Source organism: Zonotrichia albicollis, chromosome 6 (assembly GCF_047830755.1).
Source record: "Zonotrichia albicollis isolate bZonAlb1 chromosome 6, bZonAlb1.hap1, whole genome shotgun sequence".
In the NCBI taxonomy this organism is placed as follows: Eukaryota; Metazoa; Chordata; class Aves; order Passeriformes; family Passerellidae; genus Zonotrichia; species Zonotrichia albicollis.
Genome location: NC_133824.1, coordinates 30,749,744 through 30,776,900, shown reverse-complemented (window position 1 = coordinate 30,776,900; position 27,157 = coordinate 30,749,744). Strand labels below are relative to the sequence as shown.

Below are 27,157 nucleotides of genomic sequence, written 5' to 3'. Positions count from 1 at the left end.
AGATCCTCCTGCAGCCCAGAGGATGCCAGGCTGGAGCAGGTGGATGCCCAAAGGAGGCTGTGCCCTGCTGGAAGCCCAGGCTGAGACGGGCTCCTGGCAGAACTGGAGCACCCCAGGAGTGGGGAGCCCAGGCTGGAGCAGGTTTGCTGGTTGGACCTGTGGCCCTGCGGCAGATCCAGGCTGGACACTGTTCTTGAAGGACTGCAGCTCATGGAAAGGGACCCACACTGGAGCAGTTTGTGAAGAACTGTGGTTTGTGGGAAGGACTCGGGCTGAAGAAGTCTCTCCTGTGGGTGAGACCTCACACTGGAGCAGGAGAAGCATCTTTCCCCTAAGGAGGAAACAGCAGCAGGAACCACATGATGAACTGACCATAATTCCCATTCCTGTCTCCCTGCATCTCTGAGGGGGAGAAGGTAGAGAACTGAGAATAAAATCAAGCCAAGGAAGAAGAAAGGGATGGAGAAAGGTGATTTTTAAGTTTTGTTTTACTTCTCATTGTCTTAGTCCAATATTGATTAATAATAAATTCAATTAATTTCTCCGAGTTCAGTCTGTTTTGCTTGTGATGGTAATCAGTGAGTGATCTCTCCTAAGCCTTACCTCAGCCCATGACTTTTCATTATATCTTCTCTTCCCTGTATAGTTGAGGAGGAGGGTGATAGAGTGGCTTTGATGGGCACCTGGCATCCAGCCAGGGCCAAACCACCACAATAGTTTATTCCTTTAAATGTCTCAGAAGTGGAATAGTCTTTTGCTGAAGATGTCTTTTAACAATAGAACAATGATTTGTTCTTTAAGCTCATCCACAGTTTGAAAGATTAACAGGTGAAATTAAACTTCTTGAAACAGTCTGTCTGTATTCACAATGAGATGCAATCCCCCTCTTCTTTACACTATTATAAACCAGGACTAAGTCCACAAAATTTGATGTGTCAACATAAATACAGGCAAATATGTCCCAGTATTCTGAGGGGTTACAAATGGCTAGTCAAAAATAACAACTATGCTTAATTACAAAATTTTTGTGTGGAATTTCTGCTAAAATGCCAGCTGTGGAAGATAAATCCTTTATTTAAGGCAAGAACAGGGAAAACATTAGCAGAAACTGTGAGAGTATCTCAGATGCTCTTCTGTGGAGCTACAGGAAATGTGAGGAGGGAGCGCACAATCCACATGCCAAACCAACAACCTGCAGCCAGTGATGCTGCTGCCTGCTTGCTCCTTTCAGCACACGTTTCCTGACATGCAATACTATACCTAGGGCCCTTTCTCCTCCCCCATTTTATTTTGTTCCCTGGATATGTTGGCCCCCAGGGCAGCAGTAAGAATGTGAGGGATAAAGTAGTGGGAGGGAAGTGACAAGAAAAGGCATTTCTCTTCCACTTTCATGACGAAGAAACAGCATGAGGTGGTGCAGATGTGGGAGAAAAATATTTTTCCTTCCAGGTTTTTTTCTCTCTGGTGATGTCCACCTTCTGTGTAGGTCCTTCTTTCCAGAGTATTTCCCTACCCTTTCTTGTAGAGTAACCCTATGCCCTACACACCAGCAGACATTTTGGTAGCAGGGATGCTGCGCACTGTCCTTCCTCCCCTGTGGCCTTTTCCTTTGTGTCCTTCCTCACTGCCATAGCTATCACCTCGTGATCTCAAACAGTAGCACCCATTTTTCCAAGGGGACATTGGCATTTGACTGTGCCTGAGGTGTGCTGTCTCCCTCTCTCCAGTTTAGGTATGCGAGGTAGCTAAATAGTCGGAGATACTTTGCGCAGGCGTGACTTGGAAATGCAATTTTAATTCCAGCCACGAGGGGACCTTCATAGTTTATTGTCGCTTTCCTGCAGGTTCGTCTGATCCATACACTAAGATCAGTTACAGTTTTGCTTCTTCTTAGGTAAAAACATATTCCCCACTTTTTCTTTTTAATATGGTTTTTATTTATTAGGTGTCCAGAGTTTACATCAAAAATACATAAATGTCTTGCACAGAGAAATTTGGCAAATAGCCAACAAAAATTAATCCCAAAAATAAAGAGCTCTCAGCGCAGCAATAGTTTTCACATCATATGACCTGTGTTTGGAGTCTCATTCTCCTCTTGCATGCAGCAGCTGTGTACTTGCATAATTTGATCTGGTTGTGTTTGTATGACAAAAAGAGGATGTGACTATAAGATGCACTAACTTGCTCACTTTTTCTAATGAGCAGCAAAGACAGAATAACTAAAACACGTGGCCAGGGTGCCCAGCCCCTTTGGGGATGGTGGTGAGTCACTGAGGCTGCTGCTGTCCCTGCTGCTGCCCCTCTGCCAGCTCCACCAGACTGGCCACGTCATCACCTGCTCTGCTCCCAGCTCCTCTGCCCGCAGAATCCCCGGCATCCCCTGGCACAGCTCTCCTGACACCACTCCTGAGGGGCAGGCAGCCCACACACTGCTTTCCCCTTGGCTTCCCGGGAAGAGATGTGCTCTTCATCTCAGCCATGGAGGGGAAACTCTGCCTCAGGCATGAATGGTGTGCGTGAGTTGGGATCTTCCCTTAGGCACGGCCAGCACTTGGGCCATGTGCCTTTCTTCCAGTTCTAGAAAAAGGGCCTTTCTGTATAAAAACACACCCAACTCCTTTTCTCCCTAGCTATATCCTGAAAGAGAAATGGTAACTACTAACAAATACTTGTGTTTGTTGCATCCGAGAGAGACTTGCAAATCACAGCACTCAAGCACTTCTCAGGCATTCTGAGGTCATGCTCAGCATGGAATTGAAGGAGGTGGCGTTTCTCAGCTATCATGCTCGAAGGTCTCTGAGAAATCTCATGTGGGCAGTGAACAATATGCATGTACTACACAGGCCAAGTTAAACCCAAGGCTCCTCTCTAGATCATATTTAAACCATTGTCTTAATGAAATCTTTCTCATCTATTTAGAAATATCTGTCACATCTTTGTGTCATCAAGGCTTAGACACCCTATGGGAACGCAAACTGGAAGGAAGTAGAAATAAGCAACATGTTAATGATAGCAATGTTTAGAAAGGGATTTCATGGGAATGAAATAGACTTTTATTTTTGCCAATATAAATAAAGGCAGAAAGCAGTTTTTGCAGCAGGCTGGTGTGAAATGTGAAACCCTGGCAGGGTGCAGCAGTGCCGATGTGAGCCAGAATGAGTGTGATAAGCAGAACGCTTCACCCCTGGAGGTGGGAATGTGATCTGGCGGTTACAGTAGCACAGACCAAATTTGAAGCTCCCTGTTCCTGCCCCCGACTGTATATCTGTAGTCAACTCATGTACTGTCTATCAGTTCACCCATCTGTACAACAGGGACATATTTATCTGTATCTTATCAAAGCCAGCTCTTGGCAAGCACCACCGGTGGATGCGGGCTGCCCTGTCCTGTCAGGAATGCAGGATTTCACAAGTGAAAAGCACAAGTCACCAGCACTTTGTCAGGACACAGAGTACCATTCCATTTGTTAAAACAGCTGTACACCTATGAGGAAATGTGGTGATACTGGCTGAAGAATCTTTTTATTCTCCGGGTAGCTTTGAAAGATTTTGAGTTAAATCTTACACAAACTTCAGACACCAGTGTTCCCTAGAGCAATATGCTATAAATGAAGTCAATTAAACCTATCTAACCTTATCCAAGCAATCACTACTTAACAATATTATAAAAGAGCAATTTTTATTCATGTATTTATTAAAATGACAATGTATTGCATGTTTTTGTTTTCATCTTCATTAGCTGAAAGCAAAATCTTTTAAATGACATTTTATAACCGAACTGAGCTGCTAGTCCCAGAACAGTTGCTAAGGTTAAGGCTTCCTAAATAAGGTTTCCTAATCATAGACCACACAAAATCTTGTAATTGCAGAATCAGCAGACAGAGCAACGGCTAAAAGAGACTCTGGAAACTGAAATGTCCTTCCACATGCAGCAGGCCATCTCCTGAAGGGCTCCTGTTTGCCCTGTGAAAGCTCACACATAACCCTTCTCCTGTGAATAAATATATTTTTCCAGCTTGCTTATCTACAGACAGAAGCTGCCAGAGTGACATAAAAGAGTTACATCGGGCCAGCCTTGAGTATAATTTTGAATACCCATTTAAAACTGCCCTCTGCATTTTCTGCTCAATTTATAAATTTATTGCTGTGAGTATTCCTAGAAAACCATCAATTAAAATATCATGCTTTTGATTAAACTGTTATGACTTTAGGTATATATTAGGTCTAATCAATTTTCACGTTTTGAGACTGCCTTTCTGCTACATGAAATTTGAAACTGATTGCAATATTAATAATAGAAGCATCTTCTTTCAGACGTAAATCCATTACAGTCTACCATGAAGGAATACCCCCCTACAGGTGCTTTGGTGTTCTCACTGCCTATTGGGGAAAAGTTGCACTGCCAACCACCTTACTGTGCACTTTACTGGTTGTGTTTTCACATGCTTTGGTGGCAGCTGTCAGCCCTGCCTCCCCCATCACATACACCCTGGGAGAACTCCCACTACAGCTTCTACACAAAACTAAGTCCCCACCACAAAGCTTGGCCATTTAAGCTGAAAATCCAAACTTCCCAAATTCCTGTCTAGGCACCACCTAGTTTCAGGAAAGTGTCCAAAGATGACTGATTTTTTATCTTATTTTAAGTTTGTCAGCTGCCTTTCTGTCTGCTCCTTAGCATTCACAAGCTGTGGGCCCTGTGAGAAGCACAGCAGCCACCTCAGGGGAAGGCATGTTGTGTGGTGCCTTTTGGAACGGGCTTTTTCAGAGGTAACCTGAAAGATCAAGCTGTAATATAATCAAGTGATTATTTTACAGATGATCTGACTGAATCACAAGACAAGTTAACAAATCATTTATAGCATCCCTGGAGGGAGGAGTCCCAGCCGTGGCTGGGACCGCACTGGGTGCGGCGGAGCTCCACAGCCCCTTTTGCAAGGAGCTCCCAGCCCAAGCAGCAGGCAAGAGAGAGCAGATGGTGAGAGGCAGATGGGAGAGTACAAGGAAACAATGAGATAAATGAGCAAAAACTCAGCTGAAGACTTTAGCATTTGGTTCCAAAATTATTAATTTTAGTAATCATTTCAGCTGATGTAACCCTATGGTAGAACGCCTTTCCCGTTCCAAAGGTCTTAATAGCTACAATTACAACACATGCGGCAGCCCAGCACGGGTTACATTTTAGGCAAAGAGTGGGAGTTCAGCCGGCAAGAAGTACCAAGGCAGGGGGTGTCAAACGCTGAAATTCACTCAAGGGGGCTTGGGTATCGCAGCAACCGGCGGCTGAAGGCAGCCTGACTGAGCGCTGCTCAGCAGTAACGCGCTGACTGACAGGCAATTCGGGCTGCCCAAGCCCCCGTCCCGCTCGCAGCCCGCCGGGGAAGCTGCAGCGCGGCCGGGGGAGCGCCCTCAGCCGCCGGCACGGCGCGGTCACTCACGCACCGTCACCCGGGCCCCGCGGGCCGGTGACAGCCCAGTCACATCCCCGCCCCCGCGGGGGGCGCTGAGCCACCCCAGGATGTCGCGGTCCCGCCACGGCAGCGGCGGAGGCCTGGAGGTGGCCCCCGGTGTCAGCGCGCACCGAGGGGACGCTCACACACGGACCCCGGGCCGCCCCGCGCGGCCCTGAGGGGGCCGAAATCCCCCGGGAGGGTCCAAGGCCGCCTCGCCCGCGTCCCCAGCCGGGGCTGGGCTGTGGGGCCGCGCCGCCCTCCGGCCCGCGGGCGGCCGGGGCTGGCCGAGCTGCGCAGCCGCCGTGCCTGGGGAGCCGCGGCCGGCGGGCGAGGGCCTGCGGGCGGGAGCGGCGGCACGGAGGTAAGGCGGCGCACTCGGGCGGGCACCGGGACACCCCAGGCCGCTCCCTGGGGGCCGCCGCAGGGAAAGCGAAACCAAAAGGGCGGTGATGGTGATGGTGGCGGGGCGGGAAGGGGCGGGCAGGGGTTCCCGCGGCTCGGCTCGCTGCGATTCGATGGCTCCTCCCTTCAGCGCCGAGGCGGAGCGGGGCGGTGGCGGCGGGCGGGCTCAGCGCGCCCCCATGGCCCTGGCGCCGGGTCAGCGGGCACGGTAGCAGCCTCCGGCTGTCGCCGCGGGTGACTCAGAGCTGCCCGGGCAGGGTGGGCTGGCGATGCGCCTCTCCGCCGGGCTCCGGGCAGCCGCGGGAGACTGACTGAGCCACAAAGAAGTTTCCCCGGTGGCGGCGGCGCGGCGCTCCCCCATGCGCGCCTCCGGGCGCCGGTCCTGGAGCGCTGCTCGGCAGGCGCCCGGCGCCGACCCCGCCATGGAGCCCCGCGCGGGGCTGCACAGCAGCCCGGAGCTCAGCCGGGCCAAGCGGCTCACCGTGGGCGAGCTCTGCTCCCTCTTCGAGGCGCGCTGCGCCGCCGTCGCCGCCGCCGCCGCCCGTCAGCTGCCCGACCGGCCCAAGAGGGGCTGCCGACCCCCGAACGGCGTTCTGCCGCCCGTCATCCCCCGGCTCACCGTCACCGCCGAGGAGAGCGAGGAGGCGCAGGGCAGCCCCCAGGCGCGGCCGGCGCGGCCGGAGGGCGGCGGGCTGAGGACGGGCAGCTCGCTGCACCTGCAGTCCCGCCGGCTGTCCAACTCCTCCATCTCCTCCACCGGCTCCTCGTCCCTCCTGGAGGACTCGGAGGACGACGTGCTGAGCGACACGGAGTGTAGGAGCCAGGGCATCGTGCACTTGGAGCACGGCGAGGACACCAGCCAGGTAGGGGCGCGGGGTGAGCGGCTCGCCCGGGACGCGCTGCCCCCTGGCCGGGCGGCTGGGCGCCTGCCGGGCTCCTCAGGGGCCAACAGATGCTCCCGCTTGGAGCGAGGGTTCCGTGACCCAGCTCCGGGAAAGCTCCGTGCAGCTCCTGTCCTGGGCCGGCGGCACTGCTGCTGTGCCTGTTGGAAAAGCGCTTCTGCACGTGGGCTCCTCAAAAACCCGGCCAGGTGTGCGCTGTTTCTTTCTGCTGTGGAATTGTACTTTGCGTCCCAAGAATACGGGGAGGTGTTTTTTGATCATAAGTGGGTTTTTTTTTTCTTTTTTCCAGTCTCCTGTGTCAGATGCTCAAAATAAAATTTTACCAGGCATTTCCCAGCAGGTATTTTTTGTCTCTTTCAGTCCTGGAGTCTGTGGTTGTCAATTTTTGAGCCATTTCTTGCTGTGAGCATGACAGGAGATGGGGAGGAGCTTGGAATGGATAGAATGCATGCTTTTGTCCATTCTGGCAGCAACACATTCTTCTCAGTAAATCCCCTCTGTAATTTGGCAGCTTTCATCCATGAAGTGCACTTTTAAAGGCATATAGTTAGTTGCTTTTTCATAGTCTTTGATGTATATTTCCCTGACTCCATACAGAGTGCTTCTCAGGCTTTTGTCCTTGAAAAATGTAGCTTTAGTGAATTCCCCCTCCCACCTTCATTGACACTGCTGCTTAAATTGTTGTTCTACTGCCAACTCATTGGTGCTGAATTGTTTTCAAGCACAACATATGCTTTGATAAAAAAGGTATAAAGAGGAAGTAATGCAACTTGTAGGTGATACTTCCAGCTGGACTTTTCTCATGGTAATTGTGGGTTTACTACTTTAAAGGACACATAGTCCAGGGACTAAAATGCTGTGCACAATATTGGTTTTGTTTGCATCAACTCGTGGCCTGATTTCGGAAGAGAAAAAAAAGAGTTTTGTATTTTGTCATTTTGAGTATAAAGAAACCTGTAATAATAAGTCTTAGTTTGTACTTTTGATTCTGAGATAGAATCTGGTTTACACAACAAAAAAAATCACTTGTTTTGCTTTCTTTTCTAAAAGACATGCTATGTGATTTTGTGAAAGTAGCAGGAGAACAGAAATTAAAGATAATAAAAGGCCGTGGGATCATTTGACTCAGTATCCCTGCTGTGGCAATATGCATGCAGCAAGAATTAAGTGATGATGCTTCAGCAGTAAGGGAACTCTGAGATGGCATTGTGGCCTCTGGTTAAAGTGTGTGTGAGTGTAGACTGAAGCAAAACTGATTCTTCAGATGAGAAGCTGTGCTGCGTCAAAGCTTATGCTCCTGATTCTCTGAAGTCATTTGTACTGAATACAATATTGAGACCTAAATGATTGGGGCTGTATCCTTCCCTGTAGTGTGAAATGCATGTATCATGTGAGTGCTACTACTATCTTTTAGGAAGTCTTTATAGTGACCTTTTAATTACAAGAAAATAAAATATTAAAAGAAGAAGATCTCTAATACTGATTTATAGACTAAAAATATCCGTATTATAAATGTTTTAAACACCAAGAGACCATCCTGTTCACTTAGGTGTGTGGGAAAATGAGAACTTCAATAGTATTATAACAATTCAGTTTTTGAAAAAGTTTTTGCAGTTTTCCAAAGTTTAGCACAGCTGCAGGACTGTTTAATTCCTCCTTGGTAAAGTAAATATTTCCTCAACTCAGGTGAAATACTTGATGCTTTAAAAGGCTGAGTTATGTTTCCATACCTGCTGTGTAGGGGAAGATGGGGCAAACTGCACCCAGGAGCTTGCATTCTGGCTGATTTTCTCTATCTCATTATCCCTTCTGTGGCAAGTTGTCAAAACAGAGCAGGGTCTGGTACCTAGGACTCTAAACCAGCAGAACTCCATGGCACTAGCTAATAAATTAAATGGGCTCACCTGCTCAGTGACCGCTTTCATGGCTCATCCCTCCCTTGCTTGCTGCATTACCCACCAAGAGCTGGAATCCCAGGAATCTGCTGTTTCTCTGTGGTCAGGTGCATTGCCCTTCTGCTCAGGTGGCTGCACTGTTTGCTCAGCAATATCTGGAGGCATCCAGGACAGTTCTTGTAATTGATGTCTTTTGGTACTGGGCAATGCTGTCCAGTCGTTTCTTCAGTAAAACAGTGACCTCATACTGTGCCAAAGTTGGAGTCCGTGCTTTGAACCTCTGAGGGCTCAGCTGGACAGGATGTGTCCTTTCAACTCGTAAATCTTGAGGCAGGATGAATGTTTATTTTAGAGTGGAAGGCTTTGGGTTCAAGGCACAAACATGCAAGTGAAAATAACTACAAATTTTAGGATACTCTGTGGAATGGTTTTATATTTTGAAGATTTTATTTAAAGGCAATTTGGAACATTTTGTTTATATTTATTGTTTTCAGTGTATTTTAATAGGTGAAGGCTTGTTCTAAGAGTGGAACACAAAGCATGGAGACTTTTCTGAAGGAAACTGGAATCAGAGGTGGGCCAAAGTTTTCTGTTTCCTAATTCATGGGAAATTTTGACATTTTAAAATTTCTCTTGTATTGGGGAATTCACTGAGACTTTTCTCTGGAAATGTTAGAAGTTAATTTGGAGCCTGGTGCCTTATGATTAAGCTCAGACCAGTGCTCAGGGAACTGCTGGGTTGTCAAGCCTACCAGGCTCCCCAGTGCCTACCAGGGACCTTGGAAACTTGCCCAGGTCTTCAACTGTGGGAGTAGAAGTTCTGATAATGTTCCTGTTATCAGAGCTTCAAGGCTTCCATCTGGAGACCCAGGAACTTGAGACCTAAGCTGAAGAAGGCCCTCCCAGACCTCTCTACTGTTGATCTGGAGATCAAGACCCAGCAGAGTCCGAAATATTGTGGGCTCTCAAGCTACCTGTGCAGGACTGTGTGTGAGATGGGAAGCTCAGGAGTCTCTGTGTCCATGGCTTGCTGCCCTGGAGTTCTCAGGCCTTAAATCCAGGATGGTGTGCCTGGGAGTGCTGTCTCTGATTGTATTCCTTGGAGGAAAGCTCTCCTTGCTAGTTCACTTGGCAAACAGCTTTCCAAGAGGATGAGTGATTCAGTTAAGTGTTTCACAGAGCATTTGGGGTTGGATGGATTGACATATCATGATGATGTTAAATTTTTGTTTCTTCTTGAGCGCAGTACGTGGGCATGTCCCTGGAGTGTTGGGAGCAGTGAATACCTTGGGGCTGATGATGGTGACAGTGCAGTCCCAGCCTGGTTCCACTGGGACAGTTCACATCTGGGCAGGCCCACCTCTGAGAGCAGCTCAGTGGGTGGTGTTCCAGTTTCTCTGCATAAGTTATTCATGCCATTTCGCAGTAATTAGCAGAGGCTTTGAAATGGGAGTATCCAGGCTTTCCTGAAAAAAGACCCTTCCAACAGAGAAGGGATGGAAGTATGAGAGAAGCCGATTCTGCTGCTGTCCTGTTGGTTCAACTTGGGGTTTGTGAAAACCAATGGTGCAAAGCTGTGATAATGGAAACTGCATAACGCCGTATTTGGATGGTTGTAACTCTTGGCAGTAACTTAAGAAATATTGGTTATTTTTTAAATAGCCAATTGACAGAATAGATTTTACCCTATGGCAAAAGCTAACATTCCTGCATTTAAATGGGAAGCATACTTTTGCAGCCTTGCTTCATGCCATGGGGAGGTGTATATATACAGCTCAATCTTGCAGTAAAAACACTAGTGGTGCCTTTATAGTAATGGAGAGGATACAAGACTTGTGTATTTTTGTCTTAATTCTGCGAATGAGCAGTTTTAAGAAGTACGAAGTCTGGTTAGCACATTCCTTGTTGGGACGGGGACTTTAAAGAGTGGTTTTCACAGAGAATAAATACCATGATAATGTACAGCAGCCTTTTGTCCTCCTTATAGGAGAATGTTATTTACTAGATAGAAACATGCCAAATAAATCTACTCATTTTCATAGCTGTGACCTGTCATTCCAAATTCCTAGAACTGTAACCATGAGAACAGCTGACAGTTTGCTAGAGAAAAAGCAGTTCAGATCTTGCCTGCAGTAATACCAGAAACTTTGGGGGATATTTATTAGTGAAGTGCATTTGGTTTGGTTTCACTGATCTTCTTAATTGTATTTTTTATAACATCAAGTACCTTAAAATGGACAAGTGTATAGAAAGGCACACACACTTAATAGCTAACTAACTAAATAAATTAATAAATACAGGATGAAAGTTTTAACTGCTTTGGCTCAGGGGTGGGTTACATAAGCTAATGCAGTAGAATATAATTGTTATTTTTAAATGAAGAATAGGAATGACGGGATGACATAAGTAAGACTGTTAATGGGATTTTAGCCTACTCTCCAAAGGAAAGAAAGCTTGTGTAATCACTCTATCAATTCAATTTCAACTGCTTTAGTAGGTTTCAGCCAAATTTGGCAGCAGCATAGACATCTCAAAGTTTCTTCAAGAGCTCTTTAAAGTTTCACAAAGGTCAGACTGGGTGGAAGAGAGGAAACCAAAATAAGTGCATACTTTTTATTCTCTGGGGGAAGGTACCAGAGGAGATAAACAGCTGTGTTCTGTTTCGCTTGTTGGCTGGCAAGCTGCCATGTGCACGCTGGCTAATCCATAGGTGCTTCCATGCTGGATCCAGCTGCAGCAGGTAGTGCCTCCTCTCCTGAGGGTAATTGGCAGAAGGTGTGGGAGGAATCATACACTGCCGTGGGCTGGGGAGGTTAGGGAATGGGGAAGGTGCTCGTTGAGGCACAGGGGTGAAAGGGAGGAACTTGTGAGGGGGTGTGCAAATGTTGGGGAGGTTGGAGGACTTTTGGAACAAGTTTATAGAGGACAGTGACAAGCTGTAGATACTCTGATAAGGGTGCAAGACAAGATACCAGTCAAGTAGAAACTAAGCTTCTCTCTCTAGTGTTCTGCTCATGAGGCAGCTGCTTTTAATGGAATACATTTCATGCTGCTAAAAGCATGCATATTTATAATGACAGTCCCAAATACTGAAATCTTCCCATTGTATACTGAACAAATTTGAGGCAAATAGCAGTAATGTTCCATGTTTGCGCAGTACTTGGAACAAAACTCTGAACTGAGAGCCATCTCTCAATTTGAGGATGAATTCTTCAGCACTGTACATTGCAGTGGTGGAGTATATCAAACCATCAGCAGTATCAGGTCTGATGGTGACTTTTTATTACAGACTTCTTGTCTGTAAGGAAATTGACTTAGCTGTTCTCAAATCAGGTGAGAGAGAGGCAATTAAATGCCTTATCAGATAAGAGTTTCTAATCATGGATATATCTGAAATGGTGACTTAGACATTAAAAGATTCTTCTCTTCTGAATCAATTTCACTCTGATAGTTTTCATTTTTCATATGTTAAAGGACATGTTGTTTGGGCATACAGTCTAAAGTTGAAAGAACTCTGTGATAACTTTTCACTTGTGGACCTGCTGTGTTGGGTGTATTGTAGAAGTTTCTCTGTATGTCCGCTTTTATAGTTCAAACCTCCTTATAATGCTTGTTTCAACTGGAAAGGTGAGAAAAAAGTAACAGCAACTCCTCATCACTGGGTGATGCATATTTAAAGAAGCAATACCTAAGTACTTTTTTACTCACACTATCATTGACTCAGCAGATTTATTTGTGAAAACCCATGCCAGTCTTTAAAGGAATAAGGGTAGTGGTTGGAGCAATAGTTTGGAAATTTTGCATGTCTGTGTATTTTTGGGTCCTGACACTATTACCCTGTTAGACTGATTAGAGTGAATATTTTTAAACTGGTTTATTTGATTACCACGTGTAATTAGTGTGGTAGTTAACATATTCAAAAATTACCTCAACTCACATCTAAAGTTTATTATAAATGGAATGTGTTAAAGTGGATTGGTTTGGTTAAATGCTCACGATGTGACGCAATTTTATGTTGGAAGCTGAGAATGTACATTGTATTTTTGTGGTAAATAGCTGTTTTGTTTAGCAGTGGCTGAGAAAAAACTAAGGATCATCATGTGGCATTTTGTAGTGATTATCTATAAAATGTGGTCGTAGAAAAAGTAATGTTAACCTTAGACATCTTGGAAGGAAAAGGTGATCTTATGTACAGCAGCAGTCAAGTCTATCTCTCTTCTTCCTTCAGTCAGGGTAGTTCTTGCAGTGAAAGGGGGCTGATGCAGAGGAAATTCAGTCCATGTTAATTTGGATCTTGCATAGCATAGGTTTAAATGGAATTTTTAAGCGCTCTTCTCTACCAACAGAGCTTCATCTCAAAAGCTCACAAATTAGGTAAGGTGGCATTGTCTGTCCACAGCATAGCATACCTGGGGAAAAATGTAATAAAGAAAGGAGGGGAGTGGGAGCAGGTGTTAGTGTCCATCAACTCCTTCTGAATAAAAGCGTAGGGAACGGGGAGAGGCTCCCTGTTCATCCAGAGTCGGGCTAGCAAATAGCCTGGCACTGGATAACAGTGTGGTGGTGGTTCCAATGGTGGTGTATTGATGTGTTGTTTCCAATGCTTAACTAATTCATTCCTGTCAGTTATGGAGAACGCTGTCTGGGATAACATTTGAGCATTTGAGGGGATTTTTGTACTGATGAATGATGAGCTTCTCACAAGGGATGAAATCTTTTACATTCCAAGACATGTAGGTGTGAGACAGATTCTGTAGAAACCTACCCTGAACCCATCAGGCCTGGCTATTGTTGCTTGTTAGCAAATCTTGTTCCTTGGCAAGCTTGGGAAGAAGTCAGCCAAAGACGAATCGACAGCTCATGTGAAGCAGTGATCATAGACTTGACGTGATCCAGATTTAGAGCTTGGGACAGACTCTCCAAGCCAGTTGGTGACTATGGCAAGCAGAGCACAGACACTGCTTTGTGGGAGCTTGGCATTAACCCAGAATCCAGGAGCACTCCGTATTTACAGGCTGAAATATCCAAGTAAGGTGATGCAGTGATGCAAACACTTTAAACTGTTTACCTCAGCCCACTATTGCCATGTTTATTTTACTCACATTCAGCTTCAGTCTGCTGCTTTATTCAGCCTTCTGACCTCATCTGTATGTGAGCCACATTCTAACAGAGGTGTGGTTACAGGTGATAAAGAATATGTATAGAAACTTGTTTAGTCTGGGTGTCATTGGTACTGAAATGTGTCTGATTCATCCAGAGGATTAACAGGAAGCTAGGATGTTGCAGAACTGTATGAGTTAGTTAGTAGGAATGGCAGGGTTCACTTGGGATGTATCAGCAGAAACTGCTTCACACAACTTCATGTGTACTTTGTACAACTTTCATATGATAAGAATAATGTCTCTTGAAAAATTGCATTGAACACTGCATAGAGAGAGAAGGTCTTTGTTTTCAGTGATGGTAGAAAATTGTCATTATTATCAATACAACTGATTTTGTCTCCTGATCTCTGCCACATCCCAACATAAAGTGATCCAGTCTTAATTACAGCTGCATTCACTTCTCTGAGCTGCTACAGAAAACACAGCTTTCTTTGTGTCTCAGCTCTTTTCAAGCAGCTCCATATAGTGAGAACACTGCAGTGGTTCTTTCTAGTGATGTTCACTCAAGACAGAACTATTTTCTGTGCTCTACTTCATTTGCTTCCTGTGGTGGAGTGCTGAATCAAATGCAGGCTTCTGCTTCTCACCTTTGAGGTGCTGGTGCTAGTCAGAGTCTGTGTGCTGTGGGCACACAGGAGATGGACGGAGCCCAGCTGTGAGGGATGTGTGCATCCATCCCACTCCAGGCGCAGGAGGTGAGCTCAGGGAAGCTCAGTGTGCTCCAGGCAGCTGTCAGTTGGGTTTTCCCATACAGGAAGGCATCTCTCACCAGCCAGCCAGCTCTGGCTCACCCTGCAGCACGTACTTTGGAAATGGAGGGAGCATTGCTGCTGCATGTCAAGGCCTTCCACTACTGGAACATCTTCAAATGCTCTGAAATCACCACCTCTGCTGAAAATCCTCAAAGATTTAGAAGCATCTGGCACAGATCTGAGCGCATGGCACAGGTAGTGGTACTGTCATGTGCTTTCAAATGACCAATCTTATTTTGCATATTGCAAAGGGCAGCGGCAAGGTTCTAATGCAGGCTACTCAAGAGGAAAACTTTGGAGATGAGGGAGGTAAGAGGGTTGTAATAGCTTCAGGTTATGTACCATCAGACAGAAGGGGAGTCACTGACAGGGTTTGGGAAGGGTACTGGAAATGTGAGGGGAAGAGCAAAACCTAATAGGCAAGCAGATTATTGCTTTAAAAATCAAGGAAAATACATTCTCAAAAAAACTTCAGGAGAACATATGACAACTATATTAAGAAATCATCAGTCAAACATTGAAAGTATATGTAATGAAAGAGCTCACGTGCCTGCAGAGTGGGTATGTTAATGTTCTACTGTCTTTCATAACAAGTAGGCATAGCACTTGATGCACAGAATTCATGACTTTCAACAGTTCTATATTTTCAGTCAACTCAAAGGATAAGTTACAGTTCCACAGTCACTGATGTAATGTATTGCAGAACCTCTGTTTATTCACAGATAGCTCTGCAGCAGATCACAGAAGGGAAAGGCTGACTTCCCAATTTAACACGACGGAATGCTGATGTGGAGAGCTGCTGCCTTTCACAGTTTCACAGTCCTTCTTTGCCTGAGAAGAGACTAGGGAAGTTATTTATGGAGACTTTCACCATGGCCAATAACTGTATTTTTTTCATTCTCCTTTTGACTAACTTGAGAGTGAACCTTACTAGCAGAAACACTGAACATATGTGCATGCAGCCAAAGTTAATGGGAGCTCTTCTACAAAAGTATTGTACAGTATTGTATAACACTGGATATTAGGAAAAGCAAAGGTTGACACCTCAGTTTAAGCCTTCTAAATCAGTTGTACTTTTCACATTAACCTATCTTTCCTTCACTATTTTTCCCTTCATTTAACAGGTTGTGAAAACAAATTCACTAACATTTGGAAAACAGTGTGTACTGCTGCTCTAACGGTTGTCTTTAAGTTTGTACCGAAAACTTCAATTCTGAAAATTTCTGAGTACTCAGTTTTGCATTTAAGGCATTATTAAAGTTCCAGCTCAAATGTAATTCTGGATCTGAGCATGTTCCAGGAGGAGAAGGTGCTGACATCTGGCAGTGATGTTCCATCCTCCCTGCATTCCCGAAGCGCACGCTGTGGAACAAGGCAGCGCTGCCTGGCCCGGGTGAGGTGCCCGTGCTGGAGAGGGCACTCACTGCAGGGCTGCACTCGGCGAGCCTCTTCAGGCACCGTGACAGGTGCCTTCTGCTGTGGGGAAAACCTAGTTCACAGCTCCCTGGTGCGCAGCTGAGCCTCCTCAAATTCCCTCCTGTGTGTGGCTGAACACATCCCTCACAGCTGAGCTACATTGATCCCTTGTTTGTGCTGCGCCGAGCAGTCTCCACAGAAGGTAATTAACTACTAATGAGAGTCTACTGCAAATTAATTTGAGGTTCTTACAATTTGCCAGGCTTTTTCAGGTTGACTTCTGTTCCTCACATTGCTTACTCCTGCTTTGAAAACACTCCTCTTCCTAGATTTCCAGTTCCTTCCTCAAAATTGAAAGTTAAAAAGCTTTCGAGAGGATTCACTAGAAATTTTGTAGTGGGGTCAATATGAATCTTTTTCTAGCCTTGGAAACACCTCAAGTTTTTGTTAGAGTTGTTCAATCTGAAGCAAACCAGAGGTTTAGCTCTTTTTTGAGGTGGTTAACTTAGAGCTAATCACCAGAGAACGAAACACATACAAAGAATTCTTGTGCATTGGTGCTTTCCTGGTTGTGCAGGAAATCTGGGTTTTGGGACCCTGGTCTTCTGAAAGAGGCAGAGCTAGAGAAGACTTTATGGCCTTTGTACTCTTCTCCTTCATTGTATGTTTATGTGATGCAGCAGAAAGGATAAAAATCGTTGTGAGCAGTGTTTTTGCATGCAGATCAGCTGTTATCTTGTGTGGGGTTTGAGTGGGTTGTTGGCTAAGTGCGCTTGACCTGAATATTCTAATAGTGACAGGCTCTGCTTGGTGTGGGCTCCCTCCTTTGCCACCCATGTATGGTCTGTGGGGACGGCGTCGCTGACCCCACAAAGGGTCAGCTTTGTTCAGAGGAAAATATAATCTGAAGAAACTAAGAAACCTTCCTACACTTCAGCTCTCATTTTTCATAGTGCAAAATGCCAAGTGTCAGAATTTTGAGCTGATAATTTGATACAGTTTGTATTGTCTTGCTCAGTGGCATTTAAATAAGGAACTTTTTTGCCTTCTTTGTACTAACCCAGGAGGAGTAAGCAATTAAATCCTGAGGTTACTCATTTCAGGACAGATCCTGCCATTCTGTTGAAAAACCTATAAAAGGATTTTAAAGTGGAGACTCCTGACTTTCAGGTGCTTGGGTTTGGGCACTAATCAGGCCCCTATAAGAGTTTCATGAGTTGTTTTCTCAAAATTTATAGCAAGACCACAGAAAATTATTGCTTTCAGCAAAGACACCAAGAAAGGGAGCAAGTCCTGAGCTCTGTAACAGTCCAGTGATAGTTAATCACTATGCCAACAGTCTCCAAGTCTTTTTCCAGTAATAGGACTGGCTGATGTCCTGATTATGATTTCTCATTCCAATATTAAAACTGGAGTGACACATAATTAATCATCTGTCTTCTGTCCCTATTTATCTATTGGGATTTTCCACATCATCTCTAGAAATATGCCTTCTTCCATTGCTATAGTTCTATGCTTTGATCCTAGTCTGCCTTTTCAGTCCTCTGGTTTTACAGGAAACAGTCCTGTAAACAGGACTACAGGGTGAATGTAGCCAAATCACCAATATTCTTTTTACATTGCATTCTTTAATAAAAAGTGTAGGTGGGCAGCAAAATCAGTCTTGTCTTGTGAAATAACTTCTCTGCGTGGCCTGTTCCCCTGTGTCCAGTGTAGGTCATCACCCATCTGCAGATGGCATTTCAAATGTCTGTTTTCTCTTTGCTGAACCCTGGTAGATTGATATTGGTTGCTCTTGGGTTTTGCTGCCTGTGTCCAATGTGGCACAGAAGCTGCTGCTTACTCCATGTACCAGGAGGCTGGTGTAGGTGGTTGTGCAAGATACGGGAGTGTGGCTTGCAGTTCTGTTGCTAGGAGCCAACAGTATGAAGTTCTTTGAAGTTTTATGGGGGTTTTTAAATCTCTTTTACCATAAGATAATAATTTTGGTAGCTAAATTGTCCTTATAAACTACACCCTGTTTATTTTACTTTATTTTTAGGTGAGTTTGCATCTTAATAATCAGCAATTGATGTTTATGCTTCTACAAAGGTGGGATCTCCAGCATCGTGATGGTGAACGCAGGTTTACCTTCCGGGCAGAGGAAGCATGCTCCATAAAACACATTTGCTATTGTTCAAACACCCACAACTCTTCAGGAAGACAGATGCCTTGTTTCAGTTTCAGTCTTTAGTTGAGTCACTCATGCTTATGTAAGGTTTGAATTTGATTCTCTTTCTTAAGGCTACATTATGGAAATTAAAATCTTAAATAACCCCTTGTCTCTGGGGCTAGCTGCTACTGATACAGAGGAGGAATTCAACTCACTTCTCTTACGTTGTTCTGTTGACAGAAATTATCTTTTGATCCTGTAGTTTTGTTCAAGGGAGATGTCATCTTTTCTCTGTATTCCTTACATAGTTCTTAGGGCTGACTTGGAGAAGGAAGAGTTTCTCTAATCTTAGGTTTGTGTCAAAAACAAACCTTGTAAGCCTCTTGCTCCAATGGGATAAGGTGAAGAGTACTAATTTCCATAGAATTACAGGTTTCTTAGTCATTGCCACATTCCATCAATAGGAGCGTGGATTTCTGTTTGGTTGGGGTTGTTATTTTTTTGTTTGTTTGTTTCAAAATCCTTTCAACAGAGCCGTTTGGGATAATCTCAGGGTTGTACTGTGTTGAAGCTTGGAGTTATTAAAGTGGTTGAAGGATGTGGCTTTCCCCTGGGTAAACACCACACCCCGCTCAGTAGCAGTGCCTGCTGCATGTTGACACTTGCATTCCATTGCCAGGGGTGGGCCCTGTTTGAACAGTGCAGTGCACTGCAGGTGAGGCAGGAACTCCTTATGCTTCCTTAGAGGATCATGGAAGAGGCAGTTCAGAGGAGACAAGGCAGGAGGGGTGGAGTACTGGACTTTGTCTTGTGATAGATGGAAGAGCAGTTGGCAAACTGCTAGTAGTATATGTGTGGTCTGTTTTTTACATGATGTATTTTTAGACTCTCATAATCATTTTCACTTAACATTGAATTACTGCTTATTTGAGTACTTGACTGTCTTATTTGAGTGCCTCTAATTTAGTTTACAAGCACTAATTACTTAAATTATTCAACAGTGTTCTGAGGTGGAGTTGTTATAACCTGCCGTTGTGGGAACTGGAGCAGAGAAAGGGCACATATCTGGACCTAGATTCCATATTGAAGCAGTGAAATTTGCTGAGATCTTTTGCAAGTGAGTGTCTGACAGTATAGGATGTTAGAAGCTGAATTATCATGGTACGAAAGAAAAGTTATGTGAAAACGTTTTAAAAATCAATATCTATCAGTAACCTCTCTATATGTGCGTTGATATATACATGCAGGAACCTTAATTCTGTCCTTGTGCTTCCTATCCTTTCCTATAGAAAAAATTATTTACAGTACAGTAGTCTTCCACTGTTGCATTTCTTTCAGGCAGAATCTCAAAGTTGTGTGGGATGCAGCCTCTGGGGCTGTTACATGAGGATGTGCTGAAAGCAGGGTCAGCTTTCAACATGTGTCCACTAACCCAAACTGCTGGGGATAGACTGACTAGTAGAAAACAGTTTTGCAATTCCTGTTGGACGGTAGTGGTTTCTGGCAAATCGGAAAGTGTAAGAAAGGATAAGTATTAAAATTTTCTTTATTTGTCTGCTCAGACTGGAGATTCCGCTGCGGCCTCCTGAGTCCCTGGGATGTTGAAGTGGGGGTGCCTAGCCCTGAGCTGCTGGGCAGGCAGGATAGAGCTGTGTCTCCAGGTAACAGGCTGCACCACCACTGCAAATGAGACGCAGCACATGCTCAGCTTCCTTCCCGAGCTCACTCAGGGGAGATTAGCTTATTGAAGTTATTTCCTGGCGTCTTGCCAGAACACAGTCTCCCTTGATGTTACACAGAAACCACACCTGATTTAAACTGATTGGCACTTGTAGTACATTTGGATTTGAGGTCATGCACAGTTCACAAATGACAAGTTTGCGCCTTAACAAGTTGTGATTGTGGTTTAGGATAAACCTATTTACTGGTCTGTGCACAGAGAAATGCGGATCTGTTTGGATTTTAGGTATTATCAAATATTCATCCTGGTAAGTCTGTGTCCTACCTGATAGGATGCTGGGCTTATTTTATTGTGTAGAGTGTTGTCCTTCTAGATGTCCCCTTCTCATGACTGGAGAAGTCAGTCAGTGACCCATGAGATGTGAAAGACAGGCAGAGAACTGTCAATTTGCTAGACTGTTTCTGAATATTTAAACTGCAGTTGTTTTGGAGGTTAAGAACGATTTCTTTCCTTCTGCCACACCATCTGCTGAAGTGATGTTTGATTTACCACATATGTGTTCTGGGTGATGGACAACCTGAATAAATCTTGAATGTTTGGGCTCTGAGTCAACTTTCCTATAGTGAGGAACTTTCCATTTACTTCTTGGATAGTAACATTTCAGTTTCCAGCAAGACTGATGTTTTGGCAGAAACCTGGTAGGAGCAGAATGTCGTGGATTCAGCTTTCCTGTGCTTGGTAGGGACAGGTGGCAGAGCTCCATCCTGTTAGAGACCCAGTGTCTTTCAAAGCAGACCACAAGATGTGAAAGTAGGGGTAATGGCCATATTTAATACCTGCTATGGAAGACAGACAGTTTAGTGTCCTTTAGAACAGAAAACATTTATTCTTGTTGAATTAAAATCTGTCTTTCAGTCAACAGTATCAGTGTTTACAACATATCTGTGAGATAAATGAAGGAAACCCTTGTGACAATGCACTTTTGAAGCCATATAACTTTATTATTTTGTCTTTTGGCCCGGGAATAATGTAGAGGTTGCAGAAATTTCAACTGGTAATAACCAGAAACAAAATGCCAACATAGATCCCTGCAGAATGGTCAGCAGATTGTGGCTCTTGGTGCTCTTTGCAGGAGGACAAACAAGGCTTTTGCTTCTTTGTAGTTAATTTTCCTCTGATTTAGAGGGGAACTGCTCCTGGACTGTACAAGTAGAATCCAGCTATGGAGTGGGACATGGGATTCTCTGCTCCTAGTAATTGAGTCTGGTACTGACAATCCATTTCTCTTACCTTCACTTCGTTAGTCCAGACATAATGAACACCCAGCAGGCTTACCACGTATCCTAAAGAGTAGCAAAACCAAATTACGAATGCATCTCACTGCATGGTGAGGCACCACAGGAGAGAAAACACAGGAACCTGAGGCTTCTGACTTGCAGTGTTGTTTCTGCTTATTGCATTAAGTGTTTCTCATGACTCCGAAGATTAGCCCAGCCCATCCTGAGTGCAGCACAAACAGGAAATGGAAACCCTGCAGTCAGAGGATCCACCTGCCAAATGCTGGTTGAGCAGCTGTGGCCCTCACCCATGGCTGAGTGCAGAGCCTGAAGCATCAAGGGCTAAGAACAGTCTAAGCACTGTTTCTTCTCTAAGGTTGGAGGCTGGAGGGTGAAAGAGAGGGAGGGAGAGTTGAAGGTGTGTTCACAGTTTGCCTGGCAGTCTGATGAGAGGTGCTGATCGGGAGGCTGCTTGTGTAGCATGCAAACTGCTGCTCTTTAGGAGTGCGTGCTCTCCCTTGCTGTTGATTATCAGTCTTACAGCTCCAGCTGGCACTCCTACATCACGGGAAGATCAACTGTGTGACAAAGCAGGGAGTGTTAAGTTCCCTTGGGAACTTAGATGCAGGAATGGTCACGGGTGCCAAGGCATCCTTTAGGTGGAGAGGGCTCAGGGATATCCTTGACCAGGATGTTGTTTACACTGTATTCCTTGAGCAACAGCTGACAGCGTTTGAAGTGACACCGTTCCCTGGCAGGAGGCCATTTGCTGTGATTTGGCCAGATGATCAGTTGGCATTGATTGGCATGGATGTCAGTGTGAAGAATGATGCTGTTGCCTGTCAGGGCACAGACTGTCCAAAGCCCATGCTGCTTGCAGCTCCGGACTCTGGACCAGGATCATAATGCAGTTATCATAATGTGGCATTCTGGCCCCAAATAGTTTTTTGTCTAGTCAGAAGCACTGACTGCTCTGTGGATCAGTGTTTGCTGCTTCAGGAACCTGTTTCCTGCCCAGGACCAAGAGAAGGTGAGATGTGGTAATGATGGGGCTGAGTTGCTGTAGGAGCCTTGCCCTCCCTTGGCAGCTGAATTACGTGTTGTGCTCAGGAGCTCCGTGAAAAAGGTTTGTGTGAGGGTTCACTCACATACGTTTGGGGAGCATTCTCCTACTTAACTTGCTCTTTCACCTCCCACCCATTGAGATCTTTGTCTCGATTTGTGATTCATGTCTGATTCAGCCAAGTGGGTAGTAGACTTGGCAGCAAGAATCTCCTGAGCTTGAGGATTCCAGGAACCTTTAATAGGGGGCAAGAGCACAGAAACTGGCTGCTGAAAGTATAAAGTGCCTTCTATTATAAATTCAGGGATTTTCTGTCATTGTTTGGGGCATTTGTGTTTTAGCTATGGGAAAATCTTGCACCTTGCTTCCCTGCACAGAGCCTTTATGGATATTTCAGTTATATTTCTCCCAACAAGTATGGTAAAGTGTCATGTATGCCTCACTTGCTCTGTGTCTTGTAAGATATTCTAAGTTTCTTCAAATACCTGATGATCTCAAGCCTAAGACTTGTTATAGTCTGGATAATTATAAAAAAAAGTAATGGAATTTTGATCATCTGCAATCAAAGGCTTTTACAATCTGCTTTAGGTGTTTTAAAAGCATGCATGAATGTGTATGCATATATTACTAGAAGAAACACTGAGGATAATTATGTTTTGCTTACATTTGGCATGAAAATGTCAGCTGGTTCAGGTTCTGGATCTGACCAAGATGACTGCCTGCCTGTTTCATATCTGCAAAGACAACTACACTAAGACTCAAACTGAAAGAACTCAAAACCAGAATGCCTTGATAGGCAAATTTTGTGACTGTAACCGGAAAGATACTGTGTTGCTCAGCAACTCTCACTATCTTTTAAATTTTTTTTTCTTATATAACATCACTCAGATCCTCAGTTCTCTCCATGAACTGAAACCATATGGTGAACTGTCCTAGAACTATACTCCTTAAGAAAATGAAATCCCTAATAACCATTGAAGCTGGCTGCTGGGAAGCTTCACCTGTGGAACAGTCTTTGGTTTGGGCAAACTGTGCTTATAACAACTTGTCTTGGTAGAGTATTGTGATTTTGACAAAGCAGTAGATACTTTGCTTAAGTGTTATGTGTTTGGTTTTTTTTTTTAGTAGGTTGTAATTATACTACTGTTGTTATTGACTACATTCAGAGAAAGAAGCAGATCTAATTAATCAGTAATTAAATTAGGCCACTAATTTTCTTGGTTGTGATTTGCTCAAAATTATTTCTCATGAAAGCTTTTTATAGTAGTGGCAGGTATTGACTGTGTTGAAACAGATGAAAAGAAAGTTTTGTTTCAGCTGGGTTTAGTCCATTAAAATAATATGGTTAATAGCTTTAGACCTACATTTAAATTCTTTACCTGTGTAGGTCCAATATGTCAGGTGAAAGCCAATTCAAATAAAGTGGCAAACAGTAGTAGTGAAAGCAGAGAACAAATATATTTTAATTTTCTGAATTATTTAAATAATTTAATAAAATGGCATAAATAATTAGGAAAACAAATTAGCCTTCAAACTGATTTCAGTTTTAATAAACTATGGGAAATAAAGCAGTCAAGGGTTTTATAAATAAAATTAACTCAGAGGTTTTATAAAACATTTTAAGTAAATGTATATAAAAGTAAAAAAAGTGTACATAAAAAGTAAAACTGGAGGCCAAGAAGGCCAATGGTACCCTGGAATGCATTAGGAAGAGCGTTGCCAGCAGGTCTAGGGAAGTGATTTGACCCTTCTACTTAGCCCTTGTGGGGCTGCATCTGTGCTCCTCAGTACAAGGGAGACGTGGAGCTCCTGGAGCAGGTCCAGAGAAAGGCTTTGGAGAGGATTAGGAGACTGAAGCAACTCTTATGAGGAAAGGCTGAGGAAGCTGGGCCTGCTCAGCCTCAAAAAGAGAAAAATGAGAGGGGGCCTCGTCAATGTCTATCAGTGTCTGAAGGGAGGGTGTCAGAGGATGGAGCCAGGCTCTGCTTGGTGGTGCCCAGCAACAGGACAAGAGACAGTGAGCAGAACCTGAAGCACAGGATGTTCCACCTGAATAGGAGGCAGCACTTCTGCAGGTGGCCAAGCTCTGGAACAGGTTGCCCAGCAAGGTTGTGAAGTCTCCTTCACTGGAGATAGTCCAGAGTCATCTGGATGCAATCCTGAGTCACGTACTCTAGAATGGCCCTGCTTGGGCACAGAGGTTGGCCAGATGACCCACGGTGCTCCCTGCCAACCCGACCCATTCTGTGAAGCAATAATAACACTGTAGAAGATACAGAGTTTAAAAGAAACAGTTATGAACAGAAAGTGACCAGCTGCTCACACTGATACTTAAGCCACCTGTGTGAGTAATATTGTGTGTAATATTGTGGACCTCCCGAGGATTTGTTGTGTCACTCAGAGTAGTAAGGATGCTAATGTGTGACCAGGAAGGAAGAGAAGAGGGGCAAAAAAGCCAACCCAGCAGAAAGGTGAGCCGCTGGAGAATGACTAATTCTGTGCCTGGATAAGTCATAGCTGATACCCAGTTTAGTAATTCTTGGTATTATTTTTGGGCCTCATAGAAGGCAGTTCCAGCCATTGACTGGTCTGACGAGTTCCCAGACAATTTTTACATTTCCAGACACTGTTGCTGTGGTTACTGTGCCCCAAAGGAGGCCAGCACTTATCACCTTCTCATGTGCCCGCTGCTCACTGTGTTGGCCAAGATCCCTGGGTAAGGGGTTGCTCAGTGCTCCTGCATTTTGGGCTCATGGCTCTTACAGGATTGTTCTGAAATGCACATAGTAACTTTTTGATAATTATAGTTTTCTGTACTCCTTACAAGTCCCTGTGGAGGACCTTTGTTCCTTCTAGGAGTTGGTGAGACACTGAGTAGGCAGTGGCAACCAGCATTACAGATTAGATTTCAGCCCCCATGTCCCAGAGTGGCAGAATTTAGCCTAAATGATGTAAAGACTTTAAGAGAACAGTAGGTAATGATGACTGACAATTAAGTACTCTTTCTTAAAGCCTTCTAGGAAAAAAAAGGATTTCTAAAAAAATTTCTCATTATCCTTTTGTTTCTTTCTGTCATAATAGCTTTCTTATGTAGGCTTTGTATTATGCACAAAAACAAAGGCAAAAAAAGACAACAGGATCTTGGGTAAAGAAATGGCTGAAATTTACCCAGTGAAATGATTCAGTGGTCATTGTTTACACTTGCCTAACAGAATTTCCATGATGATTTACCAGCTCAGGCAAGAAACTACACCTCCACTCTGCTGCTGATGGAATCATGGATATTTTTAAAGACCCTGTTGATTTATATTGAATTTTAGTGTTCTTTTGTTCTTCAACTCATTATAGTTTTAAGTAATATGCCAGAATTATGAAAGCTAAATTACTTCATTTTTCTGAAGAAATGGTTTTTCTTATTCCCCCAATGCTTCCTAATTTAGATGCGACTGAATTTTTTAATGATTGTAATTGCTGAAATTCCCAAGTGAAACAAATTCTTATGTATGTTACCTGTTTGTTATTTCTTGCTTGGGGGTAGTTACATGTGTTTCAGACATTCACAGAACTGAGATATTATTGTTTTATTTTTACCCTTAAATAAGTGAGCGAATTTATTTATTTTTCCATAGAACAGCAGAGGAGTGTTCAGGTCCCTATGCACTGTTGTCTTTAGGAATTAGAGTGGTTCTCCTGTTCCTGAGGAATTCAGCATGTGCTCAGAGACGTGCTAGTTGCTCTGTGCTGCCTGTAAAACAACAGTAGCAACTAAAAAAGCCCTATCCAATTCAGGGAGTTTGCACTAATCTCTTCAGTGAGCTTGCTTGTTAGGGTGTTACAGCTCTTGTCCTGCAGTCATGGGAGGGCTTCAGGAAAGCCTGGCAGTTCCTGGAGATTTATTCTTGGGGACAGTGGGGTCTGAGGCCAAACTCCCTCAAATGGATGAAATACCTCCCAGAGTTCAGTGGATTTTCTTCAGGCAAGGCATACATCCTCTGGTGTGTTTGTGCAGGCTCACCATGGCTGGGCCTCTGCACACTGGTTGTGTGTGAAGTTGCATGCTTATCATGTGAAAAGGCCTGGAGAAATGTGGGCTCACACAAACCAGTGGTGCTTGGTTACTGCCCTTTGCTCTCCCTTAAAGGACAGACAGGATGGCAGCAGCCGCCTTTATCCAGGGTAGAGCAGGTGGGGAATAACTCACCCAGGCAGCATCTTGTCTGTGTGTGCACTGAGCAGGCCTCCACATCTGCTGCATGGATGTGTGCTGTGCTTTAAATTTAGGAAAGTGAGTCCAGAGAGTAATCCAGGTAGCAGATCAGATACCAAACCACAGTTCCTTTGCATGCACTGTGGCTGCATTGCATTAATTGCTTCTCCCCTTCTCTTCCCTGAAATTTTGTCCATTTGCTGCCAGGGGCACACGTGCCATGGCACAGACTGTCACTTGGTCTGCCCCACTGGCAGAAAACTAGCTTTTCCCTCCTTAGTGCCCCACACCTTTTGTGTGTTGCTCAGGGCTGTTTATATCATGTGTCAGTTAAAGTTCACATCGAGTCATTTACGTGCTGAGTCTAAGAGTGTTAATATTTTTCAGGTTTGCTTCTTGACTCTTTTGGAATGCCTTTCTTACTGTTGGAAAACTCTTGAGCATGTTGAGGCATATAAAACAGCTTCAGTGATGTCAATTCAGACAATCCTGAATGCAGAGATGCCTGAGTTTCTCCTGGGATTCTAGAAGAAGTGAGGTCTTGGAGAAACCCAGACAGAGAAAATATCAAGGAAGACTAGCAGAAGAAACAGGAGCAGAGGGAGATAAGGCTGCAGATACAGATGGGCAGTGGTAGAAGCCCTCTTTGCCATTGCAGCATAAAGCAGTGATTTGAAAAGCACATAATGCCATTGCTAACAAAGAAGAAGAGATCTTACTTTAGAAATAGAAGTGAGAATGATTCCTCCTACAGCAAGCACACAAAGTTTTCATCTTCCCACTCACACCACTGCTC

At 44.5% G+C, this 27,157-nt stretch overlaps 1 protein-coding gene across 2 annotated transcripts in view; it reads left to right on the top strand.

Moving 5' to 3' along the window:
- The first annotated feature begins 5,930 nt into the window (after positions 1-5,930).
- ITPKA (inositol-trisphosphate 3-kinase A) overlaps positions 5,931-27,157 on the top strand; it is a 38,269-nt gene continuing 17,042 nt past the window's right edge. The window contains exons 1-2 of one of the 2 annotated variants that reach the window (XM_005480013.4): positions 5,931-6,717; positions 7,046-7,096. In XM_005480013.4, the coding sequence (XP_005480070.1) occupies positions 6,214-6,717; positions 7,046-7,096 (555 nt within the window). In that variant the 5' untranslated portion in view covers positions 5,931-6,213. The remainder of the gene's footprint in view (positions 6,718-7,045; positions 7,097-27,157) is intronic. The other variant, XM_005480014.4, reaches the window with a different exon arrangement.